General features: G+C 40.4%; 1 protein-coding gene across 1 annotated transcript; it reads left to right on the top strand.

The window, feature by feature from the left end:
- The first annotated feature begins 6405 nt into the window (after window positions 1-6405).
- Window positions 6406-13635, top strand: LOC135502571 (uncharacterized). Its single transcript, XM_064795521.1, has 7 exons — window positions 6406-6612; window positions 8915-9244; window positions 10076-10345; window positions 10551-10868; window positions 11426-11740; window positions 12460-12538; window positions 12912-13635. The coding sequence occupies exons 1-7, from the start codon at window positions 6567-6569 to the stop codon at window positions 13633-13635; spliced, it is 2082 nt and encodes a 693-aa protein (XP_064651591.1). The 5' UTR covers window positions 6406-6566.
- Window positions 13636-14651: the final 1016 nt, after the last annotated feature.

Below are 14651 nucleotides of genomic sequence, written 5' to 3'. Positions count from 1 at the left end.
TATAACTTACCCAAAACCTGTAAATCCACAATATCCATATGTTTGGTATACAGACACCGATATTCCCCATGATCGGCCCATTGGACATCAATTATTGTCAAATTGTAATACTCGAAATGGTCATTGGTGTCTGAACATGACATTATATATTTATCATTTATAAAAGAAGAACAATCGTTGGTTCTTGTTTGGAAATTTGGCGGCGAATGCCAGTTTACCGGCACTACTTTATGAGGGTCATATTTCAGTTTGCACCACAGACTGACGTTATGTCCTTGCTTCACTTCGACTGGTCCTGGCTGTACCGTGATATTATTCTGGTAATTAGCACCGGTCAATGATGAAAAGAAAACGAAGATTTACTCTCTGGATCTAATGTGTCAAGTGGTGAATGTCGTTGACTGGTCCTGGCTGTACTGTCTTATCGTTCAATGAATAAACACCGGTCAATAATGTAAAAGAAGTAATGACGATTTACCACCTAGATCCGGACCTATCAATTAGACGCGAGCATGCTTTTAACTGTCAAGTCTACATCTGGAGAGGTATTGAAAAATCAATTTGCTTTGGCAAGTCTACAGCTACAAAGAAACATTTTTCGAAAACACAATTTAGAGTTTTGTTGATTTAGCAATTGGGGGCGTTTTTTAATGTTTTTTCTGCCTGTTGGTTGAAACGGGAAGATGAGCCGTACTGTACAATGTCCTGTAGCTGACTTTGCTACCACTACTTCAACAACCGGGGCTATAACCACTTCAATCATGGTACATTGTTTGAACACCTTGATATAGATCACGACTTGAGCACTTTTACTGGTTTTAGTGTCATGGGCGCCAAAAGAACCACTCTTGCACCCTTGTCATTTGCAATCAACTTTCTTTCTAATTAGTGAGTTCTTAGATTAGAGTGCTCTTATGCCTTATGTTGGTGTAGCTCCTGATTATAACTTACCCAAAACTTGTAAATCCACAATGTCCATATGTTTGGTATACAGACACCGATATACCCCATTATCGGCCCATTGGACATCCATTATTGTCATATTATAATATCCAAAAGGGTCATCAGTGTCTGAACACGACATGACATATTTATTCTTTACAAAAGAAGAACAATCGTTGGTTCTTGTTCGGAAATTTGGCGGCGAATCCCAGTTCACCGGCACTACTTTATTAGGGTCGTATTTCAGTTTACACCACAGATTGACGTTCTGTCCTTGCTTCACTTCGACTGGTCCTGGCTGTACTGTGATAGTATTCTGGTGAGTAGCACTGGTCAATGCTGAAAAGAAAACGAAGATTTACTCTCTGGATCTAAGGCGTCAAGGGGTGAATGTCGTTGACTGGTCCTTACTGTACTGTCTTATCGTTCAGGGAATAAACACCGGTCAATGCTGAACAGATTTAAGGCCACTTAAAAAAAATAAGTTGGTTATCGTCCCCGCCCGACCCGCCGAAATGGCCCCGACCCGATTTTATTTTTATTTTTCATTTCGTAAAAAACGGTTGGAAAGCGATCCTGAATGATGAAATTTAAAATTCCCGCCCTTTACTTCGTTGATCCGCCTTCGGAATCACTCGGAACCATTCGGCGCAGACGCCATCTCGTAAACGAACAAGCTGAGAGGAGTGAGATTGACGCGGTTTTTTAGTCCAACTTCTCCCCTGCCATGGTGTTCGTGGTGGTCAGTATCGCCCAGGAAGGGAGGGGCGGACTTGTAAAAGATTGGTTTGGGGTCAAAATCGACCATCATGACCTAACTCTCGCCGATTTGTACGCCGAGTTTTCCGACGGTGTGTATGACAACAAACGCCTTTCTGACAGGGCCAGGCATGGTTATGTCAAAGTAATTGTCGGTGAGTTTGCGCTGTTTTTATAAAGTCATTACTCAAACAGATTATTTATGAAGTCTCAGATGTATCATTCGACATGTTGACGGAGGATGGCATGCTTTTATGATGCAGATGAATGACGATTTTATTAGGACCATCCCTGCTTTATTTCTGGAAGAACTCGGTCACGTGATATTTTCGAACGATCTAATTGGCTGGTGATTCATGTTTACAAAACACTGCCATGTGCTTTTCTTTATTTGGTACAAATTCTGACACTGGTATGGAGACAAACAGAATATTGGTTTTTCATCATTTTTTTATATTTTTATTTATTAAATACCAAAGATACATCAGCAGAGATACAATTTTTAAGTAGGGATGGCATTTAAGAGATACAGGAAATGGAATTCTTGCATTTTCTTACCCATTTGCAAGTCCAAAAATCAATCAAATTGGGTAAAAAAAATTCTAAAAAAAAAAGAAATCCCTCCCCCTACCCACCCCTTCCCAGAAAAAAGGACGAGAACCAACTTTTTTTTTAAGTGGCCTAATGAAGGTTTACTATCTGGACATACAAGGCGACATGCGGTGACTGTCATTAAATGAATTTCTAAGCACAAGTATTTTTCTCTTGAAATATACTGCTAACAAAAACTAATTGGTCTAAAATTAAATTAAGTGTGTCAAGGTCGCCTCGTCGTTACTTCGCCTGTCAATATTTCATACCCCTGGTGAAATCTATACCCTTCAGAAGGATTGTAGCGATTGAAAAAGCGCCCAATGAGAGCGCCGCAATCAAGCGTTGCAGCATCGTTATCTACATATAACATGCCTCAGCACGCTTATGCCCATCCTGACTCTCATGCGTTTGCGTCACCACTATCGAGCTCAACAAACCCATGACGGATTACATCGATTTTTTCTGTTTTCTCGGCACGCTCTCAGCGCGTGCCACACAGCGCTGATATAAAAACTTAAAGAGGGCAAAGGTCAACGCATGTTTCCAACCTCGTCGCCCGTTTTGGCAACGGTACAACTAATGCAATATGTAAGTGTATTTTTAGAATCCGTTTAATGGGCACAGGGTTGTAGGCAGAAATTCGTTCTCCTGGGATAGCAAAAGACAAAAACTAGCTTTAACTCCACAAATTCTAAAGAACTTTTCATCTACCTGTTTCCCCTGCGCCATGGCAAAACATGAATTATCACAATTTTAAATCGTATTGTCGTGGATATTTCAATTGGCTTACTGGACTTTGCGCAATATTTCGCCAAAAAAGTATTCTACGCAACGGTCCCTAGGTGACTTTTCCTATTCATAATACACAGCCTGTCCATCCTAGATCGTGGTTACATGGGGAGTAATCGTTGTAAAATCAGGCCAAACGCAAAGACAGTTAACCCGGGTACCACTATGTTTACGATGCGAACAAGCCGTGTAAGTCATGTTCAGCATTTTGTTCATTGAACATTTGCGGGTACAGCGTCACAGGGAGCAGCATTGAACGGTAAACAGGTTCACATCATATTCAGACAACGGCTTGTAACGGCCATACAGGAAATGATTCGTATTAAAAACCGACGATCAAAACTATTCGCTTGCTGAGAGTATGCATTACGCGCATACATTACATTCAGACATTTGAGCTTCCAAGCTTTGAGAAATAACAGGTCATGTGCGAATTCGGCATGTAATTTTGGTGATTTACGTGAGTACATTTTCAACCCCGAAAAGTGTGAAGTGAAGTTATGCTTTTATTTAGTAAAAATCAGTAGGCATGTCCAACAAGACATGTGTCTCAGCTGCCTGGGTGGATGTGGGTCATCACTCACTGGTGACTGACACCATGTATCGAACTTGACGTACCGGGGTAAAACATAATGGTCGCTCCCCCATGTCGCTCGTTTCGTTTCGTTGCGCAAAGTCCAGTAAGCCATTTCAATTTGCATTGTCGCTCAGAATCGGATACTACTGCAGTTGCTGAGGTCGTTGTTCTGACTGGTCCAAAATCGAGGCTACTTGCCTGGGCAAAAAACGCTCCTGAGGCGGAAAATGCCAAGGGTTTGGGCGAGTGTTTAGCGATCTCAAAACATTGCGGGTCAAGATAGCCTATACCAGACTGCCGATCGAAAGCACATTGAAAGCACAAACAGCGATCGGCGACGCATCATACCAGTTATTCTTCCCACGGCTGCTTGTGTATCAAATTTAGTGTGTGTTACCGCGTAAAATTGGTATTAAATATTCAACTTAAAATCTGTTTTATGGAATTAAACAACAAATGAACGTCGGGATTGTCAAGCAGTAGAAAGAGCGCTCTTTGCAGTGGGTTGTATTGCTTTTTGAAAGGGTTTGTATATGGAGCAAAAAAGGCTGATCTCAGATTGGTCATTTGGATTACTCAATAATATCTATAGGCAAACACCATGCATTTGAAATCAAGGAGAATAATCGTTTTAATGTTTTTCAGAAACAAACAATATATGGTTCGGCATTGATCAATGGGGCTCGAATTTGAAGTACATGAGTTGGAAGTGTAGGCGATCTCGCCATCGCATCCAGTGCAAACCTGATCATCCCACATACGCACGCAGATCATATCTTGAAATCTAAGTCTAATGCACATGTAACTTGTAAATGCTCGCTTCTCTCTCACGCGATTTGCAATTTGGTACTCTGATCACGATTACGCGATACGAAACAATTATCGGAATAATCCAGGTGCAGACAATTTTAGACAATGCACAATACGCCACCAATAATAAAGCCAGCAGCGTACCGCAATGCGCCGGGCAATGCCGCAGTCAGTTCAAATCCTCTCACCTGTACCTATTTGGGTCCTGCATAGAGCCTTCCTGTCCCTTAACAGAAATAATGCAAGTTGAATACATTGAAATACAATACGATTACAGTACTTACAATATAGTTTTCACACACGGCATGCAACGTGTACAGCGCACATTGCTTTAGGATCCTGAGACGGGTATACCATATTTCAACGACTAATTTTTCCTATCTAGAGTTCCTTTTTCCTAAAATGTTCTGCTTCCGTATATCGTATGACTCTGCAGCTGCGTTCTGCTACCAAATTTTATTGATGATCTAATTCCTTACTTTTTAGACGCATTTTCTGACGAAGGAAACGGGAGACAACGTGTTTCTCAAAAATGGTTGAAAACTTCGATGCAAACCTCAGGGGAACCACTGCATTTTGTCAGTGACGATTGGGATTCATGTCAAGCTTATCAACCGAGAAACTACATACACTGTTTGTTTTAACTAATCTGTTTTTGAGTACATGTAATGGCTACATTCATTTGCGTGTCTATCCACCGATTGAAAATAACTAGGATGCTACAAGCACCGAAAAGGTGGTGGAGAAAAGCAGCCCGCGCCTTAGGGGCATTTAATTATGAATGAAAAAGACTCAGAATTGTCAATAAAGGCGCATAGACGAGACGAATCGTGTCGTGCCCAATAAAGCGCCGTCACCATCGGACGGCACTTTGATAAACTGTCGAAGAGGAGCATCGTGCCGACCAGGTACCGTCTCGACCGAATGTATTTTTAGTTTGCAGTAATTGAAACAGGTATTCAGTATGATAAAACAAATATTTCACGTCCAGACATGAGATATTGGAACTTATTTGTCAGGTGAAAATATTATTTCCCGAGGCTATACGCCTGGACGTGAACTATTTACTTAGCATCTGACACGAACATGAATATAATCTATGTCGCTAATTTGACTCCTGCTAAAAAAATAGTACCACTTCATAAACAAATCGACGAGGCTGTCATTTTATCATGATGACAACTTTTTATTGCTGCAGTAAATTTGCATTACTCATACAACAAATGGGAAGTATTTGTCTTTGATATGGTAGTTAATGTATTATATAAAAGCAATGTGTTGGATTGACTCATTAGGGAAATTAATCATAGTAATATATGACCAAGGTCAATAGGAGGCTTTGATCGAGCGATGTTCACGTGATAACCAGGAGCAAAATTTTAATTTCAATTTTAATTATCTCATGCTTAAATTAAATTACATGTGATATCGAGTGACGTCATTGATATATTTTTGTAAATTGTCATCAACTTATCATAAAGTTTTTTTCAGATGTTTCCATGGGTTAATGAGAGCCCGGAAGTGGAGCGCATTGACCTCTGGGAGAGATTGCACGGTTCCAACCAGTAACATTGCATTCTGCAGATTCCGCTTGGGTGCAAAGAGACCCAGGAACGGAGTACAAGTCATAACATTAAGAGTAGTCATGAATGATAATCGGATGATAACTAAACAACAGTCATGAGTTCAGAGTACATAATTGTAATTATACAATTACTTCTTTGTCAGTTATATTCGTCTGCTCCGTTAAGTATCACATCATTTCAGAGTCAAATCGCATTCCTGGCATGGAAAATGCTTTGTTTAAAAGTCCATACACATGTAATCTGATAATTTGCCACAATAACGATTATAGGGATTTAAAAAAGAGTAGGTCTGACTGGGAGGACCAACCTGGTTTCATCAAGTGAGAAACATTTCTGTCATACCGCCAAGAGTCATTGCGTTCAAGGAGACAATATGCAATACCATCAAGAGTCATAGCCTAGATCTTGTGGAGTTACCTGGGAGATGTTAATTTAGATACGAGTGTAAAATCGTTACACTTTTCTCGGAGTTCATCATCTTAACATAAAGATCTTCGACCGCTATCACGATGAAACTTCTACTATTTTTGGCATTCATGCTTCTCCAGTTTCAAAGTAAGTTATTTTGCGAACGCCGATTTTGTTTCTGTTGAGTCGGTTTTGATTTATCTCGCTGGTGTCTCAAAAGTACAAACTGTATTTCAAACGATTTTAGATGCTATTTACGGCTGACACTTTTTACTAATCTGTGACGCTCAGGTGGAGTGATGACGTCACATCAGTAGCAGCAAATCATCTGTCTGATCACGTCACTTGCCAAAACTGCTGTACAACAATCAGACAGATGAAGGGTGATATTCTGGTAGAGAAAAGTTTATGTATTTTGTTTATTTGAACAATCAATTGTGTTGAATGGATGCATTCATAAAACCCTGACTGACTGCATTGCTGACCATAAGGGGAGTTCGCAAATGTCACCAGCTGTCTGACACAAAGAATCACCTGTAGCGAACTAAAATTATGCTTCAAAATGAAAAATTTAGCATGAATTTTCTAATGAAAGCAAAAAACACCTTTTTTGCATCCCCTAGTTCACCGTTACATTTTGAAAAATTGAAATTAAAATAAGAGTTTTGGGGCATGTTTAGACTTGCCTGTTTCATAATGAAGAGACAGAATTCACTGGGCCAAAAAACAGATACATTAGCAACTTAACATATCATTGTCTGCTGAAAACTGCATTCAATTACGTTATTCTACCTCTGTGATATTTTTAAAAACCTGTGGACATTTACTTTCTGGTAAGACTGTACATATCTTGAACATGTTTTGTTATTCACCTCCAAGATAAAGATCTCTGAAGATAGATTTTTTTTGGTCTCACAGCTCACAGTAGAGAATTACAATGACCATTAAACCTGCCAGGCCACTCGTAACGTCTGCTTTGTGTCATAAATGAGTCGAACAAACACTATATCTTCCTGTTGAATTTTTCTATAATGATAATAATAATCATAAATAACGCATTGTTAATCGCAATTTCTACTGAAAAATGACCAATGTTCAAACGGGTTTGCTCAAAAAGTCAAATCACTACATAAATGTTGTTCACATCAAATTGTTGTTTGACGAGTGATAATAGAAAATGGGGTATTTGTTGCCCCTTTTCCACCTATAACTTTGCTTACGCAAGAGATTTTCAGGCAGATTCACTAAAACCGGCCTGCATCTTGTAGTGGCACCTTCTCCAATATTACAGCCTGTAATTCAGGACACTTAATCTAAAACAATGCCTCTGAGCGACAATACAAGACTTTAAAGCTTTCAATATTATTCCAATCTAGGTTGACGACGAAATTTTGACGGTATCAAACGATATCTATTGCACACATTAAGTGATGTTCGATGCAATCACTAACCAACAATTTAAACAATATCATCGCAAGTCAGACTGATTTTAAACTGGTGTAAAAACACAAATTTCCATCTATCACCTCTGTTGTACATTACACCTTGTGTCAGACAACAGCTTGTAATATTCTGAATCGACTGACGGTCTTGTCGTTCGCCATTAAATACTGTACATGTAGTTTCAGTTAGTGGGTAATGTATCAACCCCTACTATAGCTGGCACCACTTAATGGTAATGTAATGTACCATGAGAAATGCTGCTATCTATTCAAGGGTGTGGCTTTAACTAGGGACACCAGTAACTTTGAAAATATTAGCATTATTTCGAAATAATTTGAGATAAACCAGTATGAAACCACAAATGTATCATTGTTGGTACATAAAGGGTTAACATTGTATCTAAATCGGATAGATTTATTATCAAATAATATAATTCTGTTATAACAATAAAAAATCCAGCATTTTCATGATTTATGACAGGATATATTGAGCTATTTATAGGGGCTACATATAACCCAAACCAACGGGTTACAAATACCCCGAGGGTACCTTGGTCAGAAATGTGTCGCTGAAAAATTAAATTTTAATGCCGCATACAACATTCTCTACACTCAATACTGATCACCTGAACCAAGTTTCAAACATATCAATGTGGAAATGTACAAGTGTGGAAAATTCAGACCTGTAAAAAGTTCGATCCCCACTTATTTTGTGCATGTGTCTGATTAGTTTACCTCTTATAGCCAAAGCTCTTGCATAACCTGTTGCATAATCCAAAACTATTTATGTTTTATGTTGTGATACTAAAGAGTAACTTCTTTCATATCCATTCTTGGGTTGGCTGAATAATTCCATGATAACCGGAATATAGATCAAAAACATTGCCAGGGGCTACAATTAGACCGGGGCTACAAATACCCCATTTTACCTTAGCGTTGTTAAACTGTTGTCTTAGTGTTGGCATGTTACATAATGAAAAATCATCCTGTTGCTTTCCTGATTTCAGATATTCTCGGGATGACGATAAGAAATACCCTTAGTAATTCACGTCCACACCTCGGCGAAACGATAACGCTAAGTTGTAACATAACAGGTGGAACGGCCGGAAATTCAAGGTGGTGGAAAGACAAACACCGCAGCCAAGGAGCCGTACTTCTATCGTACAATTGTTTAGTCGTTTTAAAGGAGTACAAATCAAGATTGAGAACGGCACGGTGTGATATGAAAAATTATAACAGTTTTCAATTAAGTAATGTTCAAACTTCGGACAGCGGGGTATGGGTGTGTGAGGCTGATGGACAAGAGGCCACAACTAAACTGAGATTGGATGTTTTAGGTTAGTATCAACAACACATATTATACCAATGCAGAACATACTTTCTCCCCTAAAAGGGATGACTGTTTCCCTGATGTCTGGGGTTTCGGTTTGATCTTCCCTTTCATTTGTAACAGCAACAAGGAAGACAGACAAGTTGATTGATGTTGAAGAAGTGCGTGCATGTCTTCTACAATATTCGTTCTTCTCCTGTTGATCTCTTCAACTCAGCAACTTCGTTCACCCAGGAGTTTTTGCGTGCTCCTAGGGTCGCTTCCACTACCCCTGATCACATGTTGAACTAAAACATATTCATTATTCAACGAATAACGTTTGATATGCAAATAAGATGTAAATTATATTTTGACAATTAATGGCATTATTCATTGTAATGAATCGGCAAAAAGGGCGACTAGTCAGTCTAAAAAAACATTTACCTTAATGCATTAGCAAATCAATTGACGGCATAATAGAACTTCATAGACGTGGATAATATATGAGCCAATGATAATTGCCTCGGAGCAAAATAGATCGAAGAAGCACGTGTTACAAATGTCAATCGCGCGCAAAAGGAGTCGCCACTGTGAAAATATTATTTCAAAAATCCCTACAGATAATTTATTTTTTATTCAAGTATAAAGCCTCGTGGTCTGTATTCTCACTGAGAGAATTGCTCAATTTCAGAATTATTTGGTCGGCTGCAAACGGTTTTGGTAATGTTGAAAAAGTGCTGACACGTAGTGCCCGAATAGACAGGTCATTGGTCATAGGTGCTTGCCGTAGGTGAACCACAAACCTAAAGCTTATTACCTCTTCAAGCTGCTGACGACCCTCTCTCTCTCTTTATTTCAGTTCCACCCCTCACACCAACAGTCACAATTCAATCGCCGGTCAATGTTGGAGACACTGCAAAACTCACCTGCAATGCCGAAAATGTCATAGTGACGAAACCAGTCACTTACACGTGGACTAAGAATGGCAAACCTCTATCACCAGAGACCGATGCATACGGTGCTCTTCTAATTACACCCGTCACCCTCGGGCATGCTGGAAAATATGTATGTGTCGCAAAAAATGATGCTGGATCTAAGTCAAGCAATGCACATGATTTTGTTGTCGTTAGTAAGTACATCCTTCGTTTTTTCTTATTGCTATGTTTTCTGTTCTTGATAATGATACTTATTGCGCCACATCCAGCTGGTCGGAACAGTTGCTCATTGCGCTTCACCTTAGTACCCCAGTAAGACGAGTTAACGGCCCGATGTACAGACACCAGAATTGGCACATCCATCCCATAACTGAGGTCGCAACCGTTACTACATTTAAGGGCCACCCTCTGCACCCAGCAAACTCAAAGTAGTGAACACAACTGCCGTAACAGTTACTCTCGAGTGGATCTCAGAATTCAATGGTGGATTGAAGCAGAGGTTTTACGTCCAATACAAGCAGTCTGCCGACAACTGGGATGTTGCTGCGGAGGTTCCACAAGGAGGAATAACTGACCCAGGTCTCAAGAAAGCCGTGTATCATAGAGTAATAGGTCTTGAGTCGAATGTCTGGTATATGTTTCGGGTGCGCAGCAAGAATTCTAACGTGGGAACTCAGGCGAGTAACTTCAGCAACATAACATCTGGGAAAACACCAGGTTTGTCTTTTTTTCTAATAGACACACCCATTCGGAATTCAGGTCATCACTGAGCTCCAGTTAATCACCTCTTGCGAAAACCATTAAATGTATATCAGCGGTTTCTATGAATCATTACTCTTAGTAGCGCATTAAAGGCTTTGAACTGGTGTGACTTCTTTAGTTGTTTCCATGTTTTCGCATTACATATTGTTTCGTGTGTATTTCCCTATTGCAAGTCTTGATTTATTTAGCTGTATAGTGTATGGAAACGAAGAAATATGGGGAACAACCACATTAAAATATTACACCGACCTCTGAACAGACTGAGTCACTACAAAATGTTTTTTTTTTCGGGAACTGTAAAGGATTTGACGTCAACAACTAACGGCTAGCCCCCATAAGTCGGAATTTTCATTTTTTCATATAGGTTCAAGGTTCACCTCAAGTGGAGTTGATCACAAAAAGTGTATTTTGTAAAAAAAAACACTGGGTGTCGGTCTTCTTGAACTCTTATCATTGGTGTGATCATTGTTTAACCCATTTTTTCGTCAAAATTGTTCTTTGATACTCTGCAGAGAAACCCCAAACGACCCTCATAGGTGTGAACCGGATAGACAACATAGTTACGGTGCGCTGGAAAAAAGTGAGTGGCAAATATACAGCAATTAAGGTCGTGTACTGCCAGGACGGCACTCAAGACTGTAGGAACTACACCGTGTCTAACCTAGATAATAACATTGCAGCCTTTCTCGTTGATGCCGACAAGACATATTATTATTTTGTGGTGGTTGAAGATGGTAGGGATGTTGTATACAGGAGCACGGTTTTCAAGAATGGAGTCAATGACAAAAAGAACTCGCAAGCTGTTGATCTTGAAACAAACACATCAGGTGAGTCGAGTTTGACTAAAGTTTCAGATATGTATTTGTATCGATATTCTTCGAAAAAAACTGTAGAGCTGAAAACGCTTAAAGCCACGAGGTCATGTGTTAAATTCTACGTATAGCCAGAATTACTATTTTTTTATTTGTACTATTATATTATACATGTAGAAGCTCGACAGAATATAGAACCTTCGGATTAAGTTGCCATTTGGCCTTGTCTGTTTGATAACAATTTGGCCATGTCAGTTTTGATAATTTGGCATTCACCTGCTTAGACCAGCGACGAAGTTGATCATGCACTCGGAACTAAATGTAGCTGTTGGTCGCGAAAGCACAACAAATAGACCACTTTGATTCGCAGTGACTGAGACAGTATATCGATGCAGTTTTTCGCCAACCAGACAGTTGACCCCAACTGGTCGGAGTTTGGAAACTGGTTACCTGCATTTTTATCACTGGCTAATTAAATCGTTTGTCTTCGTCACATTCCTGGCTATGGTTTTGCACAGCAAAGCTTTCCGAGATCATATATTATTAACAAATAGCATGTATAAAGTGTAACATATCTGGTGTTAGTCTGACCTCAGTAGCTCGGATCAAGATGACCAAGGCTACTGCGAAACCAAGTCGATTGCAAATGTATTCATCTTGACTGCAAGCTCTCCTCACTAAAAATGCCAAGTCTGATGAAGATTTAATCACAATGCGGTTATTGTTTTTAACAGTTTTTCCTCTTGTTGGCGGTGTGGTAGTAGGAGGAGTCATTGTACTTGTAGCAGGCGTCATTGCGGTATTTGTTTTATGGTAAGATACTGTACAGTCTGAAACATAGTCACAAACACTAGTTTCTCGATGATCGCATTAGATATACAATCAAAACACCGCAGGATATCAATACACGAAGCGACCTCGTGTAAGTCAAGCGCCACATCTACGACGGGGGAACATCTCTAATAGAGAAAGGCAAGGGCAAGTACCACTTCCTGAGCCCAAGATCTGCGACGGGAACACGCAAGTCGCGTGAAAGTGACAAAATATTAAGGAAAACTAAACGCTATGATTCTGTATATTCAAAGTGAATGCAGTCGCAGTGTAGCATGTTACTCCTACTTCCACGTTGGTTGCGTTATTTTAAGCACATTTGCCAGGTCTATTAACGCGGTTTTTACTTCCGCAGGAAACGTGCACTGGCGCGATGGGGGACGAGGCAGAGTCTTCGACCTATAAATGGCACCGCAGATAAAGATGATACAAGAATCAGGGTGAATCAGCTATCTATAAATGACACCGCAGATTACGACGATACGAGGATTGAATTTAAAACAGCCGGAAATAGCTCTGTACATCCCAACGCGAATACTGGGACTGAATACGAAAATGATGAATTTCACCCTAAACGCCCGCCCGACCAGAATGCTGCACTGCCAATGGCTATAGGGCATCACAATCCAGTGCGCGCAGTCCTTGGGAACGAGCCCACGAGCTCAGATGATGAAGTAGACGTATACGCCTACGACTACGTGGATAGTCCTTCGAGAAGGCTGCAAAATGATTCGGGCGAAAGCCCACCTCCCGAACCTCAGGATCATCAAATGGAGTACGCAACCCCATATGAGCAGTTCGGGCAGGATGTCTTAAGCAAGAAGAAAATCGGTCAGGAGAGACAGGAGCCTGAAGACAATGACAGCAACTTATCAATCCCCATTCAGGGACAAACTGGCCAGAGCACAACCGAAAGCAGTTCAAGCCAATCCGATGAGGACAATAAGCGGCGACAAAGTCACTCAAATGACGATATGGCTCATAGCCAAGTGTCAACATATGCCAATTTAGGTCGAGTAGAGCCAGTTCAGCATGCAGAATATCTGGACCTCAGACATGTACAGCCATGTCTGGAATAGTAGTGTATCGGTATCTGAGTAGTCAGCGCTGATTTAGGCTAGGGTAATACGTATGTGGTCACGCAGCGATGAAAAAAGGTCTGGTCGAGGTTAAACTGACAATTATAGTCCATTTGAAAAAGATCCCTTTCCTTGCACTGTTTAGGGGGGAACCCTAACAACCCAAAAGTGGTGCCTTGGAAATAATTAATGAAAAAAGTGCCAGAACCACCAAACCGCGAGGATGGAGTTAAGACGTCTGTCTCTCTTACTAAAATTCCCCCAGTGACAGTCAGGTGGCCGTAGTTTTGCTGACACTCTTTTGAGACCGATCTGAACCCTCTTAAAGTTGCACATATGTCATGGTGGTTGTCCATACTTGTGGAAGTTGGAACGACACCGACGAACAGGTAGGTGGCGCCCGCGCATAGCATGATACATTGTATACATTGCTATTAACGTCATCTATGAGGCAAGTGGTGACCATCATAGACGTCACGCCGATTTTAGCAGATTCGGCCGCAAAATTCATTTGAATACGTTTTTCATTTTAGGCTATTTAAATTCCATTCCAGTGGATTTAAACCCTTACCTCAAAATAGCACATTACCTCAGCTTGAATGAAAGGATTTGTTATACATTGCGTACATGAAGGCAATGTAGTTCTCTGGTGCTATACCAAAATAGCAAGTCGAGTTTCATGACGTAACGGACGGTCACCAGCCCTGCTCTGGCTGAGGAATGAATATGAATTATACCTTTAGTTCGCAATAAAGGCATACATAGATCGGTTGGGTAATACACAAAACCACTCGAGTGGGATTTCTGAGGTATTAGACTACACCCGAGTGATGGTCATTTTGGGTTGGACACTAGTATTGGTCCCAAATTGGTTGCCTCTATTCAATTTGACCTCGCAAATCAGGACATCTCTATGTAATTGACAGCACTTGTCCTGCAAAACATGTTTCGAAAGTTAACCAGGCTGTAAACACAAGTAGCTGTCTTTTTTCGATTTGTTAACAGTTTCTCTAACT

The sequence above is a fragment of the Lineus longissimus genome, chromosome 18 (genome assembly GCF_910592395.1).
Source record: "Lineus longissimus chromosome 18, tnLinLong1.2, whole genome shotgun sequence".
In the NCBI taxonomy this organism is placed as follows: domain Eukaryota; kingdom Metazoa; phylum Nemertea; class Pilidiophora; order Heteronemertea; family Lineidae; genus Lineus; species Lineus longissimus.
This window is presented reverse-complemented; position numbering and strand designations above follow the sequence as displayed.